The sequence below is a fragment of the Sabethes cyaneus genome, chromosome 3 (assembly GCF_943734655.1).
Source record: "Sabethes cyaneus chromosome 3, idSabCyanKW18_F2, whole genome shotgun sequence".
NCBI lineage: Eukaryota > Metazoa > Arthropoda > Insecta > Diptera > Culicidae > Sabethes > Sabethes cyaneus.
The window spans coordinates 24,956,650-24,984,130 of NC_071355.1; the positions used below are offsets into that span (position 1 = coordinate 24,956,650).

At 40.7% G+C, this 27,481-nt stretch overlaps 1 protein-coding gene across 1 annotated transcript in view; it reads right to left on the reverse strand.

Annotated features, from left to right (window-relative positions):
* Positions 1–436: 436 nt before the first annotated feature.
* LOC128741232 (uncharacterized) overlaps positions 437–27,481 on the reverse strand; it is a 98,845-nt gene continuing 71,800 nt past the window's right edge. Inside the window, exons 2-4 of the mRNA XM_053836879.1 lie at positions 2,997–3,557; positions 2,530–2,937; positions 437–2,470 (exon numbers count right to left, since the gene is read on the reverse strand). Of these exons, the coding sequence (XP_053692854.1) occupies positions 1,394–2,470; positions 2,530–2,937; positions 2,997–3,557 (2,046 nt within the window). The 3' untranslated portion in view covers positions 437–1,393. The remainder of the gene's footprint in view (positions 2,471–2,529; positions 2,938–2,996; positions 3,558–27,481) is intronic.

Consider the following 27,481-nt stretch of genomic DNA (forward strand, 5'->3'; position numbering starts at 1 on the left):
ACCCCGTTAGTTTGCACGAGGGATCGTTCAAACGAACGGGGGTCCACTGTATTCCACTTAATTAAAGACAAATTCATTTATGAGATAAATATTTCATGAATTACTACAAACAACATAGGGTACGGAAGAGTATTTTCAGCCCATTAAGCGATGGCATCTATTTTTTCGGCCAATGGTCTGGTTCTAGTGGAAGAACAGGTGGTTTTGGCGTTCTTTGAATAAAAGATAGTAGATGCTTACAGCTTTGAGAAAATAGTTATAACATATTAAAATTGTGTGTCGGCAAAATATATTTATTGGCGAAAGGAATGGCAAATAGGCCGAATTTAGAAACCTGCTGAAAATACCCTCCCGTACCCTATTTTTCTTTTCTTTTGAGAACTGTCATCTTATTTCCAAGCAAAAAAGAACGTCTCATGTTTAAAAATGCATTTTATTCCAACTCCTCCTCCACAGCGGTAATTGCAAGCTGACCCATGCTCGGGCGCACAGGCCGGTGCATGGCAGCCTATAAGTTATATTGTTTATTTTTTCGTAATTGATACATTTTACGTCGTCCCTCTTAAACGCTTCAATAAATATACACATATGCCCCGGGTTCGGCATGATCAATCTCGCGCCGCGCCGGGCCGGCACGACATTCTTCTCCACAATGTAGCCGCCTGCCGGTAATTAAAACGCTATTTATGATAAACGCGAACACATACACACTTGACCGCCACACGCGCTCCTTCTACGACGGCTTTTCATTACTAATTGCTACCTTCGTTGATGATGATTTAACATTTCCCAACACCTCGGTCCGCCGATAAACACTATATTTTCCTGCGTGACATTTCTCGTAGCCGGCATTAACTCATCACGCGGCGGACATCATTTGCGTGACACCGTCATGTCATTCGACCATCCCGTCGACATCTTAATTCATCATTATCATACTCGCCATCGTCGTCGGAGAGAGGTTTCATCGTTGATCTGCCCGTAGGATTTCTAGCCGTCGTTCTGTGTTAGTATTTATTTTTTCCGATAATTTGCAGTGCTCGAGTGCCGTCGCTAATGGCAGGCTGGTAACCAGCTGTACACGCGCTCGCAACATACTTGGTAACTTGGTTGGCCTCTGGCCTGTTCGATCCAGTTTGCTTCACGGCGGCGAATTATCACGAACATCAGTCGATTTAATGGCCCATACTTTCGCATTCACACTCAGCAGGGAGGTATGAAAATAAATAAAAATCGGTACCGATCAGGAGTTTGGACGGGTCCAAACCCGTGACCGAGTTGAAAACTAGTAATGGTGAAATTGTTATGGCGCACACACACACAAACATTCTCTCAGAAACATACTTTTAAGTCACACTGTTGACTAATTAAGGTTACTCGAAGAAATCCACAATTATCGCTTATGGTGCGATACGCTGGGCGGATCCGCTAGGGTCTTTTGACCTTCGGGACTTTTTAGAAAAACGGACACTTCGCTGTGATCGATGTTCGGGTCGTACGGTGACTCCTCTGGTTGATAGTTCGATTGCGGTTGTTCAATGGCCGACAGAATCGATTGCAGGAGTCCTTCGGAGAGGATCTGTTCATGGGGAGCGGATTCACCATGGTGCGAGCCGGCTGGATCAGCCGACTGGAACTGTAGCTGGTAAGATCCGTGGTTTCCTTGGACAGGGATAGTCAGGCTTTGCGACTTTTGTGCGGAAACTAGCTCCAGTTTACCGAGACCGTCGCTTAAACCTGGAAGACTAGATGCTGGAACGGACTCACTAGCGTGAAGCTGGTGTGCAGAGCGGTACTCTCCTATGGATCCCGATGCCGGGGGACCATAGCTGGTGTCGAGGTTGTTTGCATCGCTGTAGGACTGTGATCCAGACGCTTCGAAATAGGTGGCTTGACCGTTGCTGGCCCCATGTGAGGCCAGTTCGGGACCGTGTCCACATTCATTAGCAACTGCGACGATTTGTTGATCGTGGTAGCGGGGTTCCTGGACTTGTGCTAAAGCTTCCGGAAGTTGATGTTGGATTAGGAACGGTTTCGGTGGATGATCGGACGGTAGGGTGTTGAGTTCGAGCGCCGGAAGAGCTGTGGCTACGTCGCTGGTTGGTGGAGGAAGGTAAACGTTACCGGAGTAGTGCGGTTTGGTGCCAAAGTTGTCCAAGTGCTCTACGGTGTGACCGATGGATTCGATAAGTCCTTTCGGAACCGGTGGTCGATAGGCTATCGGTTGGCGTGGTGGTGCGACCGGACCGAACCATGGTTTCAACTGACCGCTGACACTTCCGTGGGAGATGCCCAGACCATGAACTGGATAGGGTCCGGGACGAGGCGGTGGTCCGTACAGTGCAGCAGGTGGCAGTTGGATCTTCGGTGGTGGAGGCAATGGTTTTGCGAAGGATGGTTTGTATTTGCCGGGGGCGTACGAGTCCGGTGGCGGTGCTCCGTAAGAGTCAGTAATAGAGTTCGAATGGATCTTAAATCGAAAATAATGTTAATTACCTTCATGTGTTCCCCGCGCGAATTTTAATTTACCTCAAAACTGTTTCCCTTGGACAAGTCCAGGCCATGATGAAGATCATTGTTGAATGATGGTCCCGGCTCGAGACGAGGCAGTTGTAATCCGACTTCTGCACCTGAGGAGTGCTGATGGTTTGCTAAGAAGTCACCGCTTGGTGGTGGTCCATAGGAGGATTCCGGAGCGTGAATTTCAACTTGACTGGTTTGAATAACGGGTCCCGCAATCGGTTTCCATCCGTCGCATTTAATCTCAGGAGGTGTCGGTGGTACATGGGCGGACGAATGATGACCGAAAGATTGTTGTGCACTGAAGATTGGCTTCGGAGGTCCGTACACTGGTTTCGGAGGACCGTAGGCTGGCTTTGGTGGCGGGCCATACAGTGGGGCAGGTTGCGGAAGAGCTGGTGCTCCGTAAATTGGTTTCTATCGATGAAAAAGTTATCAATTATTTTTTGATTTGAGCGAAAGGAAAACTGACTTACCGGAATTGCCTGTGCGGGTGGTCCATAAGCCGGTCGGGGTGGTGGACCGTAGTGTGGTTGTGGTGGTTGATGATGATGATGTTGATGATGCTCCTCTCCTCCTCCGAAGCCAAATGTGGAAAACAAGGAGTCCAGGAAAGATGATTGTTTTTTATGGGGTGGACCATACGAATGATGCGGAGGTGGATGGGGGAACGATTGCTGTGGTGGGCCATATACCGGTTTCGGAGGATGGTGGAACACAGGTTTCGAAGGTGCTGGTGGTCCGTACTCGATGTTGATCTTAGGAGGTCCAAAGTTTTGCACGGGAACACCGTACTCTTTGTGCGGCACAATCGGAGCAGGCGGAGGAACGTCCGGTGGTGGAGGCGGATAGTGAGCTACTGCTGGTGCGCCGTACACTGGAGTTGGTTGTTCAGGACCAGAGGCGCCGGGCGAGGAGGGTGGCAACCCATAGGAATCAGCGATCGGTGCCTCCCGGCGCTGAGCATCACCGTTGACGACTGCATCGGTCGCCCGCGTGAGCACCAACGCATAGATTAGTAATGCTGTTGGTCGCAGCTGAGAGTGAGGCGAGAAAGAAAGAAATGAAGAAAGAAATTGGACAGTTAATCCTCTGGTTGGCAAACCGGCTGCCGGAGCTTGTTTACGGCACCGCATGGACAGGCACGTTGCTGGTAATAATTGGAATCAATGAAGGCCACTCCTTCGTCGTCAGGAGGGTCATTAGGTTTTCAGTTCCGCTTTCGTTCGTTCAGCGGATTAAGCAATCTTTGATTCGGTTATGTAATACGAGCTTATGCTTAAAAAGGGACATTTAAAAGTAATGGAAATCATTCGTTGCCAAGTTTGCACGATTAATCAATGCCAGTTTCTTCGTATTTTGAAATAAATAATTGTAAGACATGCACAATTTTTTTTACAATGTCGGTCCATAATACTGAATAGTCTCAAATGACAAACTAATGATTTTTTTTCTAAAGTTAAACAAGAGAAATCTACTAAACAGAACTAAGAATTATGAATCAATAAATAACTTCTAACCCCACCTGAAACACATGAAAAATGAACATTGAAGGAAATATTCTTCAATCGGACTCACTTACTTTCAGTTAGTTTTGGGAACATAATTATAGCATATCAATCTTGTGTAATAAAATCGCTTCCAATACTATTTGAGCACGTTAACGTCATCAGCCACTAACAAGCGATAACGAAGCTGGGAAAATTTGACTAATATCAGTAATCGGGATTCTACTAATTTTGGAGTTTAGTCACACAGTTGGGAGTCAACCATTTATAGAATTTGTTCATTTTGTTGGTGATTGTACTACCTGACGGAAAACATTCACTTGTATTAAGACAGTATGCCGATGTTCTTTTCACCTTTCAGATCAATTTTTATTCTGTTTTTAGCACAAGTAATTTTTATGGATTTCCAAGCAAGCAGGATTTCCGTCATTTACAAATACAACGAAAATTATAGGTTCCAATATACTGCCTCGAGGCACTTCACATTGGGAGTACAGAAGCAGCGCGATTTAGATACATGTAATTTAAAAAATGCACTACGACCGATCAAGTATAACAATGTGCAACCGGTAATCCAATCTGGTAAATCCAGTGATTTACCACCACCGGCTGTATTTTTTCTAAGAGACACTAAAACTTGCCGGAATAACGTCCGGCAACAGACTGCCTGTTTCTATCGCCCTGACCTAGCAGACCTAGTCTATCTTTTCGACGGTAGAAACAAAGAGCAATCACACAAAAAATAATATCGTTGCCGAGACGAGTGTGTGGTGCGTATGCGGTATGATAGAATTGGACGAATACGAACAAATTTAGATTGTAGACTACCTAATATAAGGGTGCGGCAATAGTTTAGAGCAATAAAACATTCGGCCGGCAACTCTGACTGCCCGAATGTTCCTTATAGAATCAAAAACTACTGAACCAATCGGCGAGAAAATTTGCATGTAGAGGTTTTGGGGCCAGGGAAGGTTTTAGTGATGGTTAGAGACCCCTCCCCCCACTAAGAGGGGGGGCTCCCATACAAATGAAACACAAATTTCTGCATAACTCGAGAACTAATCAAGCAAATGGAACCAAATTTGGCATGTGAAGGTTTTAGAGGGCAAGAATATTTTCTATGGTGAATTAGGATCCCTCCCCACTTTAAAGGGGGGGGGGGGCTCCTATACAAACGAAATACAAATTTACTCATAACTCGAGAACTAAACAAGCGAATGGAACCAAATTTGGCATGTGGGTGTTTTTGGCGACAAAATTTTTTTCTATGATGAATTGGGACCCCTCCCCACTTAAGGAAGGGGGCTCCTATACAAATGAAATACAAATTTCCTCATAACTCGAGAACTAATCAAGCAAATGGAACCATATTCTGCATGTGGGTGTTTTTGGAGGCAACCATTTTTTCTATAATGAATTAGAACCCCTTACTTTTTTAGAAGGGGGGGGGGCTCCCATGCAAACGAAATACAAATTTTCTCATAACTCTAGAACTAATCAAGCGAATGGCACTAAATTAGGCATGTGGGTGTTTTTGTAGGCAAGAATATTTTCTATGATGATTTAGGATCCTTTCCCACTTTAGGAAGGGGCGCTTCTGTACAAATGAAAAACAAATTTCCTCATAAATCGAGAACTAATCAAGCAAATGGAACCAAATTTGACATATAAGTGGTTTTGGAGACAAGATTTTTTTCTATGGTGAATTGAGACCCCTCTCCTCTTTAGAAAGCTAGTTATGACCCATCTCCCTTTTAAGAGGGTGGGCTTCCATACAAATGAAACGCAAATTTCCTCTTATCTCGAGAACGAATCAAGCAAATGGAACCAAATTTGGCATGTGGGAGATTTTGGAGTTTTGAATTTATTTTATGATAGTTAGAGGCCTCTCACCCCTGTGGTAGGGGGATATGAACTCTTATACAAATAAAACAGAAATTTTTGCGAAACTCAAAAACTCGAGAAATTCGAGACTCTTCTATAAAACATTAGTCAATAACAAGACCACAAAAACTGTCTATAGTAACACTAGATCATCCAGGACGAGACGGCTGCGAGTGTTGCCGGCGACCCGCCGTCGGAAGCTCCGCCCACTGTGGGGAAGCAACTCCCCGCAGAAATCACTACTGTCTAGGTTTTTTTTATTTTCCTAGGTCTACCTGGGTTTCCTGGAACGAGCGACAGCGAGTAAGGAGAGGATCGCGAAATGGTGCTTTCCACAAAAAAGTTTTCCGTGAAATAGTACATTCCGCTTAAGGTTATCGCAAAATGATATTCGGCGTAATGTTGTACAATCATGGCGAATATTATTATCCGCTTTGTGGCTATGCAATGAGGGGACAGGGGAGTTGTTTTCTATTTTACTGTGAGGAAAAATCGCAAATTTGTATATTAAACTACCCATTCTTGGTAACTAATAAGCATTAACATAAGCAGCAAATCAGCGTATCTGGCATTTTATAATGCACGTTGTTGTATATAAGCTTTTTAACTGCATAGGTGTTGGCATCCAAAATTGTATTCAAATTCTTCGTGTCGGTAATTGGCTGTAAATTAGCATTGTCAGCACTATAAGAAGGTTATCAGTAAAGTAGCTGTATATTTTGTCAAAATAGCATTTAAGTAGCATTAAAGGCGACTTAAATGCTTATTGGCCTACATTTGAATAGCGTTGGTGACGCTTATTGGTTACCTGGGATGCTGTCATAGTTACGTAACTGCCAAAATGAATCATCTAAGGTTGAACTCCTCAGAAACTTGCAAAACTCGAGATTGTGACAAAGTTCATCCGAGATTCATGATTTATGTACAACACAGGTTAATTTGTGGCAATACGAAGTTTGTCGGGTCAGCTAGTACGTATATAAAAGTTAATAATCAACATTACGTACGAATATGCATGCTAATAAATCGTATTGATGCGCAAAATTAGCATACCCGAACTAATCTGGACGCGATACACGTGATTATGAATAATTATACGTATTTTATATATACGTAGTTATATACGACAATATTACAATATACATATACAATTCTGTGCTGAAAATCGTACGTGTGTCACTTATTATCATTATATACGATTGAAAATCAATTTGGGCGCACTTTACTTAGTTTTAGTTACGATTCCAAATTCGTTAAGAGATATTTACGATAATTCTTGTACATTGATGAACGATTTTGTGCTAGCTGGCAGGCTTATTAGACCAGCATCGCACCTCGAAGCTGATTGGGTGGCTGTTGTGTACCCATAATGGCGGTAGTTCATTAAATATTCAATTACAATCATAATAATTAATGCACACTACCTCTTTATATTTACGTGAGAGCAAGTACTCACTTTTGACGTATGACTACGTCTTACGGCAAGTTTTGAGATAGGGTGTCATTCCAAAAAATCGAAAAATGCAAGCGTCACGAAAAATGAAAGGTTTTGAGCGCTAATAGCTCAGCGGTTTTCCGATCGATTTTCAATATTCTTACACCAATCGATCGGAAAATCTTCTAAGAATTGACCCAAATGAAGAAAAGTATGGATTCTTGATGTTGAACTATTGAAAAATTGAAAATAATGAACCTATGTTTTACCAGAATTCTCGCTTCGTGATTGGTTGGAAGATTCTTTACGATGATCTAAACCTATACTAATTTGATATCTGAGCTTGGGAACTAAGCCAAAACAAGTGTCAGAGCTCCCTCATTTCAACAAGATTTCTTAACACCACGGTTCAACCTAGACCATTTTGATGTCCTTGCTTGGGAAGTACGCCAGAGAGAGTAACAAAGCCCCCTCGTGGCAACTGATTTCTTACGAACGCTATTAAAACTAGTCCAATTTGATGTCTGTGTTAGGGAAGTGTATCAGAAAAAATGACACAAGTTTGTAGTCCCAACAGATCGCAGATTCTTTACTACGAGATGATTAAACCTCGGCGAACTTGATATCTGTGTTGGAAAAATGTGCTACAGCTGTACTGTTCGGTTATAATACGACTCTGTATGAATACGCATGCTTGCCGTTTCATTAGAAGTGTAGTGAAAAGATGTGCTGTTGATAAAATAGGATTGAATTGGTAAAATCTCTTCAACGTGGGAAACCATGGATAATAAAAACAATCTTTAATTTCAGTAAGGTAGCAGGAAAGCAATAGTTTGTGTACTTGATTTTGTTAAATTGTTTTCAAATGCAATATCTTTTGAGAATTGAACGTATGCAATGTTACTGCTTTGATAAATGTTACATACAACGCATGTAGCATGTATATATGTTGCATATAGCATGTATACATGATGAATCGAATGATTACAAGCATGAATACATGCCACTATCACTACAAAGAGACTTACGTAGTCCTGCGTCACCTATATATGCGGTCGTGTCTTGTACACAACCCCTCTGATTTTTGACGTAGGACTACGTCTTTGTTTACTATACTGGGACTGGGTAGCACTTTGTGAAAACGAAACTAGAGTGTAACGTTTGAATGAAAGATTTCAAATGGTAATAACTACTAAACTACTGAACGAAACTGGACAATTTGTATGTTGTTGGATAGATAACATGACCAGCAATTTTACGGAGGGGGTGAGAGAGCAATTTTAAGGAGGGCGTAAGAGGGGGAGCTCCTATACAGTCAAGCAATCAAGAACTAATCAAACAAATGGAACCAAATTTGGCATGTTGGGGTTTTTGGTGGCAATAATTTATTTTATGTTGGTTTGAGACCCATTCCAGACAGGATAAGGACACTCATACAAATAAAACAGAAATTTTTGCGTATGTACCATATTTTCTGTAACGTAACAAGCGGTAAGCCGTGAAAGTAAACTAGTAAAATCTTCTCGTAGCAAGTGACAGTGAATCAACGCCGCTAACTTATGTGCCTGTTGCCATTCATTTCAAAAGAGAAGGACATTCGAATGGCAAGTCATATTTGCGATGAACGTGCTTTGGCTTTAATATTATGGCCCTTTTAAAGGCCACAAGCAAGTTGAAATGAGTGATATAGTCCTACGTCACCCTTTTGTACAAGCCTTAGGGCTGTATATCTTGTAGTTTTATACTCAAAAGAGGCCGTAGTAGAACGTGATAGGTATCACCTGTTTCTCGCTAATTTCTTAAAAATTTCAAAATTTAATTTTGTGGTTTCAAAGAACCTTTAAGAATGGAAGTCTGCAGTTTTGATCCTTCACGAATATAATATTAATATCTTTGTAGACATTAATTGATTATTTTCAATGGAATGTCAAAGCCATCCAAATATCTCCACCAGGCATCTGGTTACACATTTATTTCTTTTAATTCATTTTCTATGTTTGCCATAAATAGCTTACATAACAAATGGGTCAAGGGATTCCGCATTGGGGCCCCCTGCATTTGTTAATAAAAGTTGCCTCGAAATTCGCAGTAATTTTCTTCCATACAAAGTTTGGTCAGTTTCAAGTAGCCCTTAACCTTTGTTCTCCACATATTCCCATGGTTGCGTGACGTTAGGCTTACAGATATTAGGCATAATGGACAATTGGCATAACCCAAGTAACAATTTTAGTTTTATTGCCTTTCTCTAGTGGTTTTCATAGCCAATTTCTCCACCAGAACTTTCCGATGACCGCTATAAAATTGCCTTCCGACCAAGTAGCCTACTCTGCAGAAGGTTTTTATAAACTCTATAAGAAACAGCTTATAAGCTCAAGTAGGCTATCACGCTCTGCAGAAAGCAGCAATAAAACCGATTATGCTTTTCGCTGCTTGATAGCCACTGCCATAATTGCTTGCTTTATTTAAAAGCTAAATCATTCGGCCAATTTTGTTTACATAGTATCATAGTTCATAGTAGAAGCAGAAAAGGTAAAATTTTACTGTCAAGTCATCTTGATACATTTGGTTTATTGTTATTATGGTCCCTAATAAAATAACCCATTGAATAAATAATAAATTTTTAGTAGTCTCTGTAGTTGTGCAGCACATACGCATTAAATTTTATCGTGCATATTGGTATGGTAGGTGGATAAAATCAACAGGTCATCGAAATTTTGCGATTTTCGAAAACAAAATAAATATATTTAATTAGACAATCTCAATTTCTAGCAAAATCAGTTGCTTACAGTGACATGAAAACCGACTGATAATAACTTTCTTTCTACCACTCGCGTGGCTTTGATGAAATTTCGTTTGCGAGTTAAAAAAATACTAGAATATCGCAATATGGCATCGCATAGACAATGATTTCGGTGCTGTACTTTAATATTTATTTCATAATAACACCAATCAGTTTTGGTTAGGGTGTTACCGTTCTTATAGCACTATAAAACTAACGGACAAAACCGATCTAACAAACGCGCAATAAGATCGCTTTTGTTTGGTGCGCCATATTGTATTGCTATGCCCCACTTATAGTAAGTTTGTAACAGATGTGTCGCAACCAACTAATTTTACCATCCATCCATTTAAGCAACCACAACAAATTTGCTTTATAAACAGTTTTATTCTGGTTTTATAGCTAACTGTAAGTAGTTTTTGAATTCTAACATCCTGGTATTGCTTAACGCCATAATAAAACCACAAATAATAAAACCTAAATAAGGCCATTACAAATATTTTATAAAGTTTTTGTCCTTTCGGTGTTGGGCAACTAAAGGGGGTGCGATTTTTTGCTGATTTTCGGAATTTCCGAAAAATTTGTCTAAATTTCCATTTCTGTACCATGCTAGAAGCGTGAAATCCGCTCGTACACTCATTTTTCGAGTTCTTTAGGCTGTAGAGCCCACATTGATTTTTTAAACAAACATTAACTTATAACCCACAAATTATTTATTTGCCCCCCGATTTTTCAAACCACTTTCAAGGGGGGTGACAAAAACTTTTAAAAATGTTTGCAATGGCCTAAAGCTAGGCGGCATTGGCTATGAAAAACCACTAGAGGAACGTAATGGAACTTGGAATTGTTATTTGGGAGATCACCACTAGCGCCATAATTTAATGAAGCTTTATCGCTACCATGAAGCCATTAAGCATACAGCTTGCTCTGGTAAAAAGCTAAATCAGTCCGCCGGCTTTGTCAACTTGAAAATACAACCGTGTGCAGAAAAGTTAAAGTTTTACTGTCGGATCATCGTGATCGAGCTGGTGTATAGCGTAGCGACCATAAAAGAATATCCCACAGACTAATTAATAGATTTTCAGCAGTCTCCGTTGCTTTACAGCATATGCGCATTAAATTTTGTCATGCTTATATGTGGCAATTGGTTGAAACCTGAAATGGAAACTGATTGTTTTAGCAAATTAAATATATTCAGTTATTCAATCTTAATTTCTTGCAAAATCATTTTAGTTGCCTCCTGTGAACCTTTTTCTACAACTCACACTTTGCTTTTGCTTAAATTTTTGTTTGCAGTCTAAAAAATACTAGACTATGGCAATGTGGTTTCACATAAAAAAATGATTTCGGTGTTGAACTCTAAAATTGTTTATACCTAATAACAGCAATAAATCTGATTATTCAGGGTGTTACCGTTTCAATAACTCTATAAAACCAACAGGTTTATTGCAGTTTAACAGGCAACCGGTTGAAAATCAATTTGATTGATGCGATATATCGTATTGCTACGCCACACGTATGGTAAGTTTATAAGCGATATGGTGCAGGCAACTAGTTTAATCGTGATATCCCCCGTGTAAAAAAAGAGTTCAGTGTATTCGTCTAAAGCTACGTCAGTTATCCATAACGGAACGGGACTAAAACCGCTGATTATCCAATTTTTAATTACACTATAATTAATGCAGTTTTTAGATATAAACGTTCTCTGAAAACCCTATGTTTGATTGACTATACACTATACTAAACGCTGAACTCCTCAAAAATATGCAAAACTTAACCTATATTCCATCTTCTAAAAAAAGCAGCTCTTAGTTCAGCTAAAATTTACAATTTATAACATTCAGTCCAATTTGGGGAAGTACGAAATTTGCTGGGTGACCAAATCCAGTTATAAATAAACAATCAACGTAATTGGCTTTGTAAATAATCATAGTTTATTATTTGATTGATAACCAATATAAACGTTATTTTTTTCATGCATTTATTAAACCATAAACATCGCCTTTTTCAGCATACAGTCGTCAATCAGTTGTCAAAATCCAGTCACAGAAATTCGTCCTTCCCGGTCTGAGCAAAAGCCCCTTGGCAAGCTGGCAAATCCAGTCGGAATTAAGCTCAATCTGTACTAAGCACCGAAATACCGCTTGGGACCGGGATCGCTGAAGGACTGAGTCGCGCTGATTTAATTTACTTTTGCTCCCTTGTAGCGGTTGTGGGCAGTTCGCGTTGGGACCGTTTCATGGCAACTGACGTAAAATAACTGCAAAGCTCTTGTTTAAGCTATTTATCATAGCACCCGTTTATCGATTGCAACAAACTGGAACGGGACGACGACCTACCGGGAGGGCCTACCTACACGGCCTGTTTCTTCCGACATCTCGTTAGAGCCGTTTGTTACAATCGTCAGCGATTTGCTTTTTGCCCCCCTGACAAAAGCTCCTACGCCAGAGGTTCATGTTTCATTTTTCGAAGAACCGGAGCTTAAAATATACTTCAACGTATTTACATGCCTTGTTTGGTGACCGATCGGAAGGTATCGTTTTACCCGGCGCGCCTCCATTGTTATGCCGTTTTGGGAGTGGAAGTGTCATTCTAGACAGTGTCTCTCTTCCCGGAACCGGACCGGTCCGAGCCCAGCCAGGAGACCAAACAGGTTGTTTTGAATTTCGAAGGATGCAAAATTGGCGGAAAACTGACTGACGTGATTTGCTTTTGTTGCGTCTCGGTTCGTTAGCGCTTTTCGCACTTCTTCCAGGAATTGATTCGAGTCCGTGGACCACCCACCACCGCCCCTGTCGTGGTGGGTGGAGGTTGATTGATACATTTCTGGAGCGTGGTCGTAGGAGAATGGCACTGTTCCTTGTTTTCTGAACGATGGAACAACACTATTGAGTCGTAAATTTTATATAAACAGTTCATTCATTGCTCTGCTCTTGTTTGTCGTTTAACGTGAGTGTCAGAAACGCTGTAAGTAAATATGTGTTACACTTGATATACCTGATACCTAAATTCTGATGCAAATAAATCACCTCTTCTTTACGAATTTTTTTCAAAATAGAAATTGATTCGATAACTTATGTCCTCCCATCGACGAACGACAAGTAAGTTGGGAGTAACTTCCGATGCATGTGACATTCCAATCGATTTAACCATTATACACGCATGAAAAAGCTCGCTAAATTCAATCGTCTAGACATGATAGATAATGCTGTTTCGGTTCAATCGAAGAGCAAAGTAGAAAAATGCAGCATCAGGCATACTATATACAGCAAGGAATGTCTAGCAATGTAAAACGAAAGGAAAGTCTAGCAATGTTCCAAAATAAATCACCGGTTTTAAATTAAATATGTTCACACTCCTTTCTTAATTGATTCTTTGTGCTATTAAAATGCCAATCAGTGTCACTCTACGTTTTATAAACTACAAAGAAATTGTACTGAAACTCATTTACCAATCCTTCGACTACCCGATATTGAAAATAGAGCCCATTTTGCTGTCAAACTGTTGCTGCAGGATGCTTTCTCTTGTGAAAGGCCTCTTATCGATACCCCCAATTAATTGACAATCTGAATGAATTAAATTTGAATTTCGGATTCGGTATGCAGTATTTCTCACACCGTTGAATTTTAATTTAAAAATAAAACTATCACTCGTCCGCTCCTGTTCGGCGTTTGATCGGAACACGGGGTGAAAGGAGAACATCAAACCAGCCTGCAACGCAGCGGTCGAGAGCATTAGCGCCCACCAAAAGCCCAAGGGCATCGAAATCTGGCAGGTTCATAGATTCAGTTAACGCTCGTAACACGCAGACTTCCCTCCTCCGTTACTTCCATGAGCTTCCTACAACATGAGGAATTTCGGTCATTTATTCATATAAACAAACCCGGAACCGGCTTCTCGCCGCTGCTGACCGCTCCGCTTTGTCGAAAGATCCCAGCGTCTCCTCCACAGAACGGGCTGCGAGAGGTGATCACTTTCACTTGCTGGTGCCGATGGCGGTCGAGACCGTGTTTTGTTAATCGCTATTTAAAAACTTTATGATTCCTGGACGGAACCAAGCAGCAGTAGCCAGCAGCAGCAACAGCAGCAATAGCCAGCAGACCGGCCCCAACGGTGAGATCATGTTTGCGTAATTGGACCGGGGCGAGTTATTTCGTAACCTTCCGAAACAAGCACAAGCACAAGCACAGGCAAAGGTCTCGTGTCGGTTTTCGGGGAGATGCTGCCGAAAGCAACCAACGGTCGAAGTTACAGCATGCGGATAGTAGCAGTAGTAGTAGGTAAGGTACTTTCTCGGCGGAACGTGGCCCGGTGGTTTACATTGTAACACCTTGCACACGATTCGCACCTTGCCAATTATGGCGATGACGAATGATCCTCCGACTGGTAGTTAGCTTCCTGAATAAGGTATAATTTCAACCCAACAACGAGCGTCGGAGAGGTCATAGCAATCAAGTGCAATTGATCAAACGTGAATTCTCGGTACGATTAATTAACAGTATCCTCGCAAGGAAAGCATAGCTCCCGTGTGCTACTGGTTCGATGTTGGCCAAAACCGACGGTGGTCGCCGTCTGGTGGATGATGGTAGGAAACATAAAATGAGAAGACAAAAACATGTGAACTTTTCGATTTGATTTTATTCAATTCGCCTTCCCGTGAAAAATGTGACGTTTTGCTTTGAACTTTATTTTTAGGAAAATATATTCTAGACTAATGAAAAATAATTTGCAATAAGAAAAATCCATCAATTTTGGAAACAGCTTTTTGTTTAATCACTACTTACCACACTTTTTTAAAAGTAAAGTAACATTGTCAACGACAATTTTAATTATATTTAACGAAATCTTCTTCAAAACTGTGAAACGGCATTTTCGCAACTGATTTAAATAGGTCTTTTTTTTCAAATTGGTTAGGTATTCAATGTTGCGCAAAATAGGTACAATTTCAACAAGACGGCCCAACATGCCAAATCGCATGCGTCACACTGGACCTTTTGTGTCGTAAATTTCTGAATATCACAGAAGTGAGCTAACATATTTGGCTGATTAAAAGAGAATCCTTTTGAAACCGTTACCTCGCAGTTGACCTCGCGATACTCGTGTTTAACACAAATGTATCAATATTTACTGAAAGAAACTGATAAAGTCGACAAAAATCATAGTTCCATTATTACTCTGTACACTAATATGTACGGTAATTTTTTTACAATCAACGGAGGGGGTGGTAGAAGAAAGTAATGAAACAAAGGTGTTGATAGTGTCCAAACAGAATGGGACGAAGCGTGAAGGCGCGGTTTACCGAATTTTCCACTCCGTTGATTGTGAAAAAACCGCCGTTATAAGAAATTAAATCCCCGAATGCTAATTCAGCAATATTGTAGATAATAATTAGTTCTACAAGTATCCCATACTTAACTTGTTCAAATTTTGCTTGGCTAAAGCGAAGCAACCAAACTAGTAAAATCGGAACTTAACTAGCGTGACAGCCCTACCAAATGTTTTTTTGGAAGGCAATTCAGCCCAATTTTTTTTGGATGGCGCTTTCAACCAATACTCCGTTAAGGGTAATTATGTAATACTAGCTGAATGCCCGATCTTACTCGGGGCGCCTTTGTCTAACAGCCCTTGTACATTAGTTATTATAGCCGAAATGCTTATAATGCAAAAATATAACGCTTTTTCCGCTTTTGGACGTTCCTCCTCATATGTCAGCTTCCCCTTTTTTGTCTACCCAGCCACACGTACACCTGTTTTGTTTACGGAAATCCCTATAAAACCCTATAAAGAAAGAGAAAAAGACATATTTCCTATTTGCACCTTCTGCTTTTAACAATGGCCACCCCACCCATAGGAAATGACTAGTTTTGTTATTGTACTTTTCTAACCACAATTTTTCATTTATTTGTTAGTTTAGTACTAAGTTTAGTTTCCCCACCAGGAGCAAGTACGCACAAATTATAGGCTGAGCCCACTCTGGAACATGCCACATAAAGTTGACCATGAGAAAAACATGGTGTTCTCAGATCAACTCCACACTGTTTGAATGATTACCCCTGAAACTCAAATAGAGTCGGCTATCAACGCTTAGCATTAATGATCGAGCACTTTATATACGTGTCACTTTGATTTGGTGCAATTACACTTGTGTTGCTCGGTGACCGGACGGGTCTCCCGCTACTACCCCAAGTCCCTGGTCGAACCACTGGGGACTTCCGGGGTGGACACTCAAGATCTCTTTTTCTTAGGCTAGCTCGATCTAGAGGGAGAGAATCTCCTTCTCGAGGTCGGCTTTATGACACCAATCAGGGACACACGGCGACTACTGAAAACTCTCACTTTAGTTAATTAATTTTATTTAACCTAACTTACAATGATTGTGTGGGTGTGTATTACTGTGGTTGCCGGCCGGCTGCTGCTGGATCTGCGGAGGGGTTACTATCGACGTACGAACGGCTGCTGTTGAGGCTGGCAGCGGCTAACGGGAAGGTTACTGCTTAAGGGGAAGGCGATTGCCTTCGGCTTCGGCCGTTGCTGTCTGTTCCGGCCACTGCTTGTGGCTTTAGCTGCTGCTTGTGGGAAAATTGCCGCTCTCCGGATGGGTGGCTGTCAGATGTGCCACTGCCAGCGTGCGTGTCGTACTCAAGGAGCGAGGAGTTGCTCGTCGCTGTCGTAATCTCCAATGCAGATGGATTTTCCACGGTAAACCTCCTAAACGGCACGTAACTGCCTCTGATAGTTCTTCAGGGTTAAACTTAATGGGTCTGATTTCTGCACAGTATTATTTCAATCGACGTATATCTTAAGCTTATAGCTCTCAAGCTTAAGCTATCTTTTAATTTTATCAGACACTAGAATAGTTTGGTTAAACATGCACGTGTAACTTTAGAATATTTTTCGTCAACCTTTTTCCTTTGCTGATTGAACTTGAAATGACCGAGCCCTCCTTGGCCAATTATCTATAACCCTTTTTCAGCTCTAATTTCCCTTTTTCCTTCCTTTTCATACTTCCATCCTACTCCAAATATCCCCATTTTCCGGCAGATCTTATCAGTGTTATTTGTTGCGTTAATTTCGTGTGTGAGTAGATTTACAATTATATTTGAAATGACCGTTAGCCGCTCATCATTCTATTTAGCTATTTCCTTATTTTCCCTACTTTCATTTGAGCTTCTGTTTTATTAATCATAATATACGTATCAATTTAAATCAATATTATCATAGCCAGGGCCTTTAATTATCACCGAATTTCAAACAAAACAGAAAATCTTTTTTCTTAGCATACATTGTTTTTTATGCCTCTGAGTTTCGTATGTACAACTGCACAGTGATTTTCATCGTAGTATACAAGTTCAATATATCGTGAAAATAGAACAGGAGAAAGTGATTTTCAAATCCACAAGGTGATATTCACTTCAGGAAAAAAACAATTTTAAATGCAGTAAATGAAAAGAAAAATCTTATGTCCAACAGCTGAACGCAATAGATGCTAAATAACAACATAATTTTTTTTTATTGATTTTCACTGCTCAAACGTGAATATCAGTTTGTTACAATATCACAGGGCGCTGATATTGTATATTCTCGTGCATGAAGTTCATGCTTGCTGCATTTAGTTATTATGTACGTTTGATCAAAGCAAGCAGATTTTCAATGCAAGGTAGACTGATAATCCAGAAGTTTGAACGCTATGCTGATGAATATTAACAGCACTGATCATAGCATACTTATCATAGTCTAGAATCATAGCATATTTATCATCGATTCAATAGTTTAACTAATTATAGCGTGGATCTCAATTCGATCACCACGAACTCTAGTATGCTTGTTACTCTCTTACTCCGGCTTTGAGTGTTCTTAGGGGGTTCTATGGGGCAAAGTTTTCGAACGGTAACACTTGACAAATCTTTAACTGCGAATATTGCAGTTTAGTATTTCGTATTCTGATTTTTTCTATTGTACGGATAAATTACTACAGTCATGTGGGCGTTACTTCCCCCTTCCTGTCAGCAATCTCTGGTCATCGGCTCCCACTTTTGTTCCACCGTCACTTATGGGAGACCTCCCTCTGTTATGAGCCCCCCTCCCTCCTCCTTTTATGATTACCTTAATAATATGTCAAGAAACATGTATGACAAGTTTGATGAAGAACGGTCCAGGCGTTCCGGAGTTATGGTCTCCCCACGTTATTAGCCCCCCTCTTTGTCAACCCCTGGTACTGATTCCCTGATGTCAAGGAGCAAGTGTGTCGTTTCATAAAGAACGGTCAAGGCGTTTCGGAGTTATGACTTCCCCCCTATTAGGGATCCTCCCCCTTACCTATTAGAGAACCTTCCCCCTCCTTTTTGTTTACTCCCCAGTGTTGGTTCTCTTATGTCAAAGAACATGTGTGCAAAGTTTGATAAAGAACCGTCCAGGCATTTCGAAGTCATGGCCTCCCCCCTGTTATGAACCCGACCCCCCTCTTCTTGTCAACCCTTCAGTGCTGATTCCCTTATGTCAAGGAACATGTATGCTAAGTTTGGTGAAGAACCGTCCAGGCATTTAGGAGTTATTGCCTCTCCCCTGTTACGAACCCCCCTCTCTTCTTATGGAATTTGTGTGCCAAGTTTGGTGGAGATCAGTCAAGGCGTTCTGGAGTTATGGTGGAACATACAAACTCACACTCACTTTTATATATAAATAGACTAGCTGAGTGCCCGATCTTACTCCAGCACTTTTTCTCTCCAAAAATCCATATAATGGAGGAGAATCAAAACCTTTTCTTCCTATTGTGACTCCACCCCCCATGACCCTCTCTTATCAAACCCTTCGCTGCCTTTTGTCAACCTTCCAGTGCTGATAGCCCTACGTCAAGGAACATGTATCCCAAGCTTGGTGGTGAATGGTCCAAACAACAATTCTAGAACCGCTTGGTTTTATGTGAATTTTATAAAGGTTTATTGCGGTATTCATCATTAACCCTAGTTTTATTATGATGTTACGCAATACCAAGAAAATACGAGTCAAAAAAACTGATTATTAAAATAGTAGAACTCAACGCCGAAAACATATTTATGCTACGCCATAGTCCCGTATTCTAGCAGTTATTTAGCCCACAAATAAAAGTTCATCAAAACCGATCGTGATTGTACAGAAAGGAGTTGTTACCAATCGGTTTTAATGTCTCAGACTATTCGACTATAATGATTTTGCTATCAATTGAGATTGACAAATCAAATTTATTTATTCTGTTCAAACAACTGGTTTCAAAAATTGCAAAATTTCAACGGCGCGTTGATTTCAGTCACCTATCACTCCAATAAGCACGATAAAATTTAATGCGCATACGTTGCACAACTGCAGAAACTGCTCAATTTTTGTTAATTATTCTTTTGGATATTTAATTAGGCCTTTGCAAATCATTTTCAAAGCTTTTGTCACCCCCGCCCCCCTTGGATATTGGAAAAATCGGGGGGCAAAAAATAATTTGTAGGATATGAGTTAATTTTTTTTATAAAATCAATTGTCTGTACAATTGGCTCTACAGCCTGAAAAACTCGAAAAATGAGTGTACGAGTTGAGTTAACGCTTCTAGCACGAAATAGAAATGGAAGTTCAAACCGTGCAATTTCCGAAACTCGGCCAAAAAAAATTTCTTTCGTTTTTGTCTTTTTGTTCGTAGATTTTTGCATGAAAAATAACAACCTATTTATTAAAAGCAAGAATAGGATTGGTTTCCACGTTTAAGCTTTAAGTAAAAATGGCTTAGGCAATCCATATTTATTTGCTCGATCAAAAAATTCTCTTCGTTTTTTTCGACAACCCCCCCCCCCCCCCTCCCTTCAGTGGCCCAACACCGGAGGAACAAAAATTTTTTTAAATATTTGTAATGGCCTTACGATCGCTATAAATCAAATGGACTAGGATGATCTGACAATAAAACATTACCGTTTCTGCTCATTGCTATGTAGTTACAAGTTAACAAAATTGGTTGGCTGATTTAGCTCTTTCACCAGAGCAAGCTTATGCTTTGTACTTTAAAGCTTTCATTAAACTATGGCGGAGTCTTCTGAATTCACTTGGCCACTTAGGTTATACCGTTGCTTTCAAAAATTTGTCTATATTTGATTAGCAGTTTTAAAAGTTTAATGTAGAAAGTCACATGAGAATAAAACTTAAATTTTTACTTGGGGTGAAGAGGATGGGGTTTATTCTTTCGTGGCGAGACGTTCAAAAAGCAGTGAAACTGGCGAATGCCCAATACCCTGCGAAGAATCTAAATTTCATGTAAAACGTCGACAGGTTAGTCACAAGGATCGTAATTCTTCCGGTAGTTTGTCAAACCATGGGAATTCTTCTAGTTACAAATCAAGGTTGATTAAGATGATCGGAAATTCCAACACACCATGCAAACTAAGAAAAACAAAATTTTCAATGCTTTAGCAATTATACAATATTTGAAGTTAAGAATTAAAAGAAAAACTCCTCTTAGCAGTTCATTGATGGAGTAATCCAATTTATTTAGTTGACACTTCCACAAATCAGTTACAACACGTTGGGGTGCCTAAAAACGAGAAGGTCGATTGGGAGGCTCATCGAGAAGCTGGCACGGTGACTCTCGTATCAAGATATGTCCATTAGTTAAAACGGAGTGATCACTAGGATCATTCGATAACAGACTAACTAACAGACAGGATTTGAACTTTTTGACTGTCGCCTCCCATAAACCGCCAAAATGTGATGTGGGACCTGTGACGGAATGAAGCACTCAACTGCCCAACAAGTTGATGTAAACTGTGATTGACATTTTCGTCGCATCTCCCGTAAGTCATGTGTTCACGGTTCCGATGAACGATGTGCTGTTGTAGTAATGTAACACGCATGTAGTAAATCAGCAGCACGCAGCTGCTGATAACCCGTCGATAATGTCCAGCACAATGACTTTAAAGGCAAAATATACATCCGTGGGCACTTAAATCATAGCGTACTTAAATTTATTTTGCTCCCTCACTGGACAATTTTCTTTTTAGCAGGATTGCTTCAAATCGTATATCGCTTGGGCCCTAAATTTTTAGTGCAGTGGCCATATATTTACGAGCGGCAGTGGATTGACTGAGAAATAGGGTGTCTTACCTAATATTGACCCTATCAGCAACTGTATATAACTTAAATAACATCCTTTTGATTTTGCTGTAAGTAGCTAAATGATGTTGAGCTGGAGATGGGGTTCCAAATAGGTTCGTTGCTCTATTTCCTCCAAACATGTACCTTTTCTGAAAATTTTAAACTGTTTACCAGAATCCAGTTATAATTGACTAGTCCCTAGTAACGCCTCAAAACCTGATAGCTTCGTTTGTTGTGCGTTTGCTCTTCATTTGAAGAGAAGACTTTACTAAACAAGCTCAATGTCCTCTTTGCAGGCCCGTAATAGAAAATCCTTATTGATTATACAAACGATATTGTCACCTTTTGTTCCGAATGAAAACAAACTTCATGCTTCAGTTGTGTGTTTTATTTCATTTTAGAAAATCGAAAGAGACGGAACGACTTGTGTTTATCTTCAACTGAAATAACTGCTTCAATGGCTTCTAAAGTATTTTACAGTTGGAAACATTCCAAAAAGTGTTTCACAACAAACTAATGCATGATTCCTAAACTGCACTGTACATTGGCGAGTCTCACTGCACTGGTGAAAGGTAAATGAAGATGACAAATCTTCATTAGCTCCATCAGCCCGTTCAGTCTAGCAACTTTGAAATGCCAACCGCAGCTATAGGGTAATTCATCTGATGGATGAAAAATGCCTTGCTGCAAAATAGACGACGGACGTTCGTTCCGTGGATTGTTTACTGCCTTCGATGTGTGCTGCTACTTTGCTGCAGTAGACGAGTACCTAGACGAGTGGATTAACCGAAGAGAAGTGGTCTAATTTGGAGGATTACCGTGTGAGTTACCGGGGCGAAACGGTAAAGTACGCAATTTTCCATCATCGCAACAGGGCTACCTCCGGCGGCATAACTGAAGCTGACGTTGAAAATTACACCGGCTTGTACGTCATGTTGATGCTGGTTTGAAGTATTTTGGCGAATGACCTTTAGGTCATTTGCTGGGTAGCTTTTAGACGACCAACAGTACCACTTCCACGAATGTATTGCCAGTAACAGTACGTCTCAATAAATAAAATATATACATTTTTCTCATTCCACTCCTCTCTCTCGTCTAGAATATTTCCTCCAGATCCTGATTGAACCGAGTCCTGATCTTGAGGCAGAGATACACTTGTGAAGTTGCACATGCACAATATACCAGACGACTATCTGCTCGTAGTGTTTGTTTGTGTTTACCGCACGGGACGACCGTCGAGGACATTGACCGGAAAATGTCTGTCAATGTTTTTCCGGATGAGCGTCATTATCGTCCTGTTCAGCAGCGACAGCACAGCGGGCGGACGTCGTCGTCAGAAAGAAAGCGAAAGATGTAGCTACCGATAACCAATGCACCAGTACGATAGCATGTCGTCCTCAATCGGTAGAGAAAATACTTGTTCCAATTCGTTCGCTTCTTTTATTCTGAAAGCGAGCTTATTTAAATGGTTTGCCGATACACACGAGTTAAGTTAGTTTTACATGTTGAAATTTTTAAGTTCTTTTTTCTGATGAACGATCTACAATTGAAGCTCGATGTATTTGATTTTAAATACAATAATTTGCATCAAATCCCTATCAATCACAACCACCACTCGGAGGCAATAGTTAAACTATGAATTGAGAAAAATATTACATAAAATTCCATTTCATAAAATGCCGTACTCAAGCTGGTTTTCCCGTATCCCACCGGTTGCATCTCGTTCACGCCGTCTTCCCCCGGACGAATCCGGCGACCGGGTGTCTGTCGTTTGCGATAAACATCTTTTATTTCTTGTTTTGTTGCCAACAAACAGTAACAACCAACGCCAGCAACAGAAGCCGGTACCTACGTACCAACATATCATACATAGATATAGCCCGATTTACTGGTTGGCTGCATCGGAAGCATGATGTTATCAAATTGAAGGATATATTATCGTGGATCTAAAATTGGATATCCATCATCGTGCTCTTTATTGGCAAACATTGCTTCTAAAGAATGGAGCGTCATTGGTTAAAGCTAAGTTTAATAAAACAGCAGGCAGTATAATTTAAGATCAGATAAATATTTTGACGACAATAAATAGGAGAAATAAAATTTTCTACAAGTAGATTCGCTTAGTACCGTTTCGCATAATCAAGCTAATGTCTATGAATTGGAAGCTGAAAACGGTCCAATTATTTGCAGCCATGATGATTGACGGAAATAAACTCGAGCTGGAAGCAATGCGTAGCGCACACACAATGGAACCCAGCGATGCACTATTCACTAGGAATATAAAAACATTCAACCAGAATGGTTGGTAAATTGCAGGTGTAAATGAGTGCTGCTCAGCTCTGTTTACCCGGCTAGGTGGCTGGGTGGCACTTAACATTAGGTGCCACGGGAAGCTGCTCTGGCAATGTTTAGCTCAGCGTAAATTCCACTGGGAAGCAGTAAATGCGTCACTGTTTATCCAGCAGGCTGACATGAAGGTAGAGTACGTTACACACATCACTACATAATGGAACTGGAGTGTTCAACTACGTCACATTGTGAGTGCTGAATTCAATTTCTCGTCTACTGTTGTTTAGTAACTGCCGCTTCTGTCGGCGATATTTGTTCTACGATTACTTACTTATGTAATTTCATTACTTACTTAGAAGGCACAATATTGAAATTTGAAAAATTGTCAAAAGTTCAAATTATAAATTGATGAGCTAGTGAAGTGAAAATGCCAAATTTCTTCTACACATAGAAGGAATATATTTTTGTGAAGTTCGAGAATTGAATGAACTGGGGAATAAATAATTGACTTTACCTGGGGTGAGAACTGAACACGTACTTCTCAACTTCAAAAAATAAAAATAACTTGACTGGTAAAGTTGATACAAACATAGATAACATAAAATGGAATATTATTCCCCAGGGATGGTTCACCTTGCAACAAATTATCGTTAAATTTTGGTAATTTAACTTGCAGACTCATCATTTGTCTATAGACTTCAAGGCGGCGTATGATTCAACCAAACGAAATGAGCTGTAGAGGACTATGCTTGAACATTGTTTTCCAACGAAACCGATTGCACACCGTAGAGCTGTGAAAGAGGTGTACTCGCATTCTAAGAAGGAAGCTGCGAGGACAGGGCTGATTATAAATTCTTCCAAAACATAGTATATGGTGGCTGGTAGAAAGCGTAATATCCCATCGGGTGTTGCAACTGCAGCGTTGATAGATGGTGATCCTTTTGAAGTGGTCGACGAACTTGTTTACCTTGGTACGTTAGTGACATGTGATAACGATGTGAGCCGTGAAGTAAAAAGATGGATAGCGGCTGACAACAGGGCCTTCTACGGATTATGTATCTCGTAGCCTGCAACTCCGTACGAAACTAGCGCTCTATAAGACGCTGATTCTCCCGGTGGTACTCTAAGACCACGAGGCGTGGACGTTGAAAGAGAGCGACCGACGAGCTTCTTTTTTGGTTTTGGTGTTTCTGAGCATACAATCCAGCGATCAATTCTTGACGGTATATTAGATGAAAGAGTATGACGCAGGCGCATAAATCACGAAAGTACCGAGTATATAGAGATGCGGATATTGCGAGATGACTAAAACACGGCAGGATACTGTGGGCTGGCCACTCAGCAAGGATACCAGTTGATAATTTGACAGAGGCCGACGAGCTGCAGATGTTTTGGAAGTGGCAGAAAATGTCGCCTGTGACCAAAAAACTTATTCCCACCATTTGTTGGTCGTCCACAATGGCGAAAAATTCAACTTTTCCCTCGTAACTGGACATGAAAATATAATAAACTCTTCAATCGTTGTGTGGCCCTTAAAAGGACCGATTGTTTGATTATCATAACTCCAGTTTGCAATAAACTTGCTCTAACGCACTTAACGTAATTTTCTTTTCGGTAAATTGGAGTACTGATAACCGCAAACCAGGCACGGCTTGTTGCAACGAACCAACAGGATAGCCACAGCAGCTATGCGATCGACGAAGCCGTTCGTGTATGGTCATGCTCATGAGTCACGATGAAATACCAGTACAGGTGGCCAGCTGCAAGTGACGTGGGATAATTCTGGTCTTTTTCTTTTTGTTGTCGCGAGCAGCATATTTGATATGAAGGTGGAATCAATCAAATTAAGTTCAGTTAAAATCAGTGAGCGAAAATTCCTTAAATCTTCATGAACATATGTTTCGTCCTTAAAAGAACGTTTTATCGACGTGATATGTTGGAAATTTAAGCCGTCTTTTCCGTCTTCTGGGGCAGCAACAAAGCAGGTTGGATGTTCGTAAGGACACTTCCCCGGACATGGTGACACCGGACAGCAATTTTTCAACACTTCGTGACGACAATTCTGGTCGTTTTGTTGTTGTGAGCAGCATATTTCCTGCCAATTCCAGAACTTTAGCAGCCGGATATTCAATCACGACAGCGAGACGAGCGCTCCAGATCCAGCTGCAGCTCAGTATACTTTCCTTTCCTCAGCAGCCGATAAATACGACCAACCGGGAACTGAAGACGTGCACGACTCGAGCGAGACTTTCTTTTGTCGCATCCAGACATTCCAATAAGATATTGGCACTAGCTCAGCTAGCGCTTGAATAATGCTGTTCGCCGGTTTACCTCGTGTTATACACGAGAGCAAGCGATAAGAATCAGTCCCACCTATTGTTCATGGTCCATCCTTCCATCATCTAAATTGAACAAACTGGAGCATTTCAATTTCAATCTGAACAAAAGAGCAAAGTTACCAGTGAGCCGTTCACCTTTTGCTGCCAAAGAAAAATTATTATACTCTAGCATTGGTGATGGATAGAATTGTGCTGCTAAAAAAAATCGGGTGAAAAGCCCTTAGTTCCAAGTTTCCTGAGTTTCATTAAAAACAGTTCTTTTAAGAACGAGCAAATTCTTAAGCAAATTCTATGCAAAAGATGTCACTAAAATTGCTAATACTAATACTGGTTACATGAGGATATAAAAGATTGTTGTTCTCCGCTGATCACAATACAGTTTATTGGGCCAGTAATAATTATTGAAACTTAGTTTTAATCCGTTTTCTTGCGCATTTGTTGCGATCAAGTGTTTAAATTGGTGTTAACTTGGTTTTAATTGCTATCACTTGTTCACGGCAGACAATTTTTCAGTGTGGCGATTATTAAAATTAAAACGGCTGCGGCATTTGGGTCAATTCTTAGAAGATTTTCCAATCGATCGGTGTAAGAATCATCGGGAAGGTCAAAAGTTCAAATTGAAAGTCAAATTACGAAAATTAATTAAAACACAAATTTTGTAAAGAGCAGGCATACAAATATTATCGTGACACGGGGAAGTGTGCGACGTATATACGGGAAGTGATGAAATTGGGGAATAAAACAAAATTAGAGGTATTGGACTACCTAACCCAAGTAACAATTTGGGTTTTATTAGAGTCTTATGATGGCATTGAAGATCAAAATTAGTCTTGAAGACCACCATAAGAGTGCAATAAAACTCACATTGTTACTTGGGAATACAGGGGGTGGCAGTAGTTTAGTTAGTAAAACAGTCAGATACCAACCGAAAGAATGTGGGTGTGAACTCTACCTGCCATACTTTGGTCTATAAAGAAAGTTTCTAGTTCATCCAATTGATCATTCTTCGTATGAGACATTTCCTCACTTTCCAAAATAGTTTGCGTCATGACCGCGTATAGTCATATACTAGTAAAGGAGAACTAAATGTCAAACGCCGAAATTTAATTATCAAAACTTGTAAGTCAAAAGTTGTACGTCAGGTTGTAAGGCTGGCAAATGAGTGAACATGTGCAAATATATCACCTCTGTTTTCTAACTCCTATCTCTACCTCCACGAGGTGCCGGCTGGGGTACGGTAGCCAAAGTTGCGCACCTGGTGGTACGCAACTTTGGTTGTCGTATGCAGACAGAGAAGGTGGAACACTCGCCGTGTGGTTTCCGGCTACCTAATCATGCAGTTCGGCGCAGGATTTTCGGAGGGCGCGGCTGCGGGGTGTGAGCACACCGGGAGAGAGTTATTTTCTTAGCTGGCTTAGCACAGAGAGAGAGACTCTTAATCGGTCTGTTTTACACAATCTGCACTTACGCCCTTTGGCGGTTGGTGCCGAATTGTACGTTTGGGCAAAAATTGAGCCACGGGACCTGATCCTGCCGGGAGTCGGCAAATCAGGTGCCCCTAAGTCAAGGTCTATCTCCGTGCCGATGACTGAATGGCTGGAGGGGTGAAAACATGCCAGTCGCG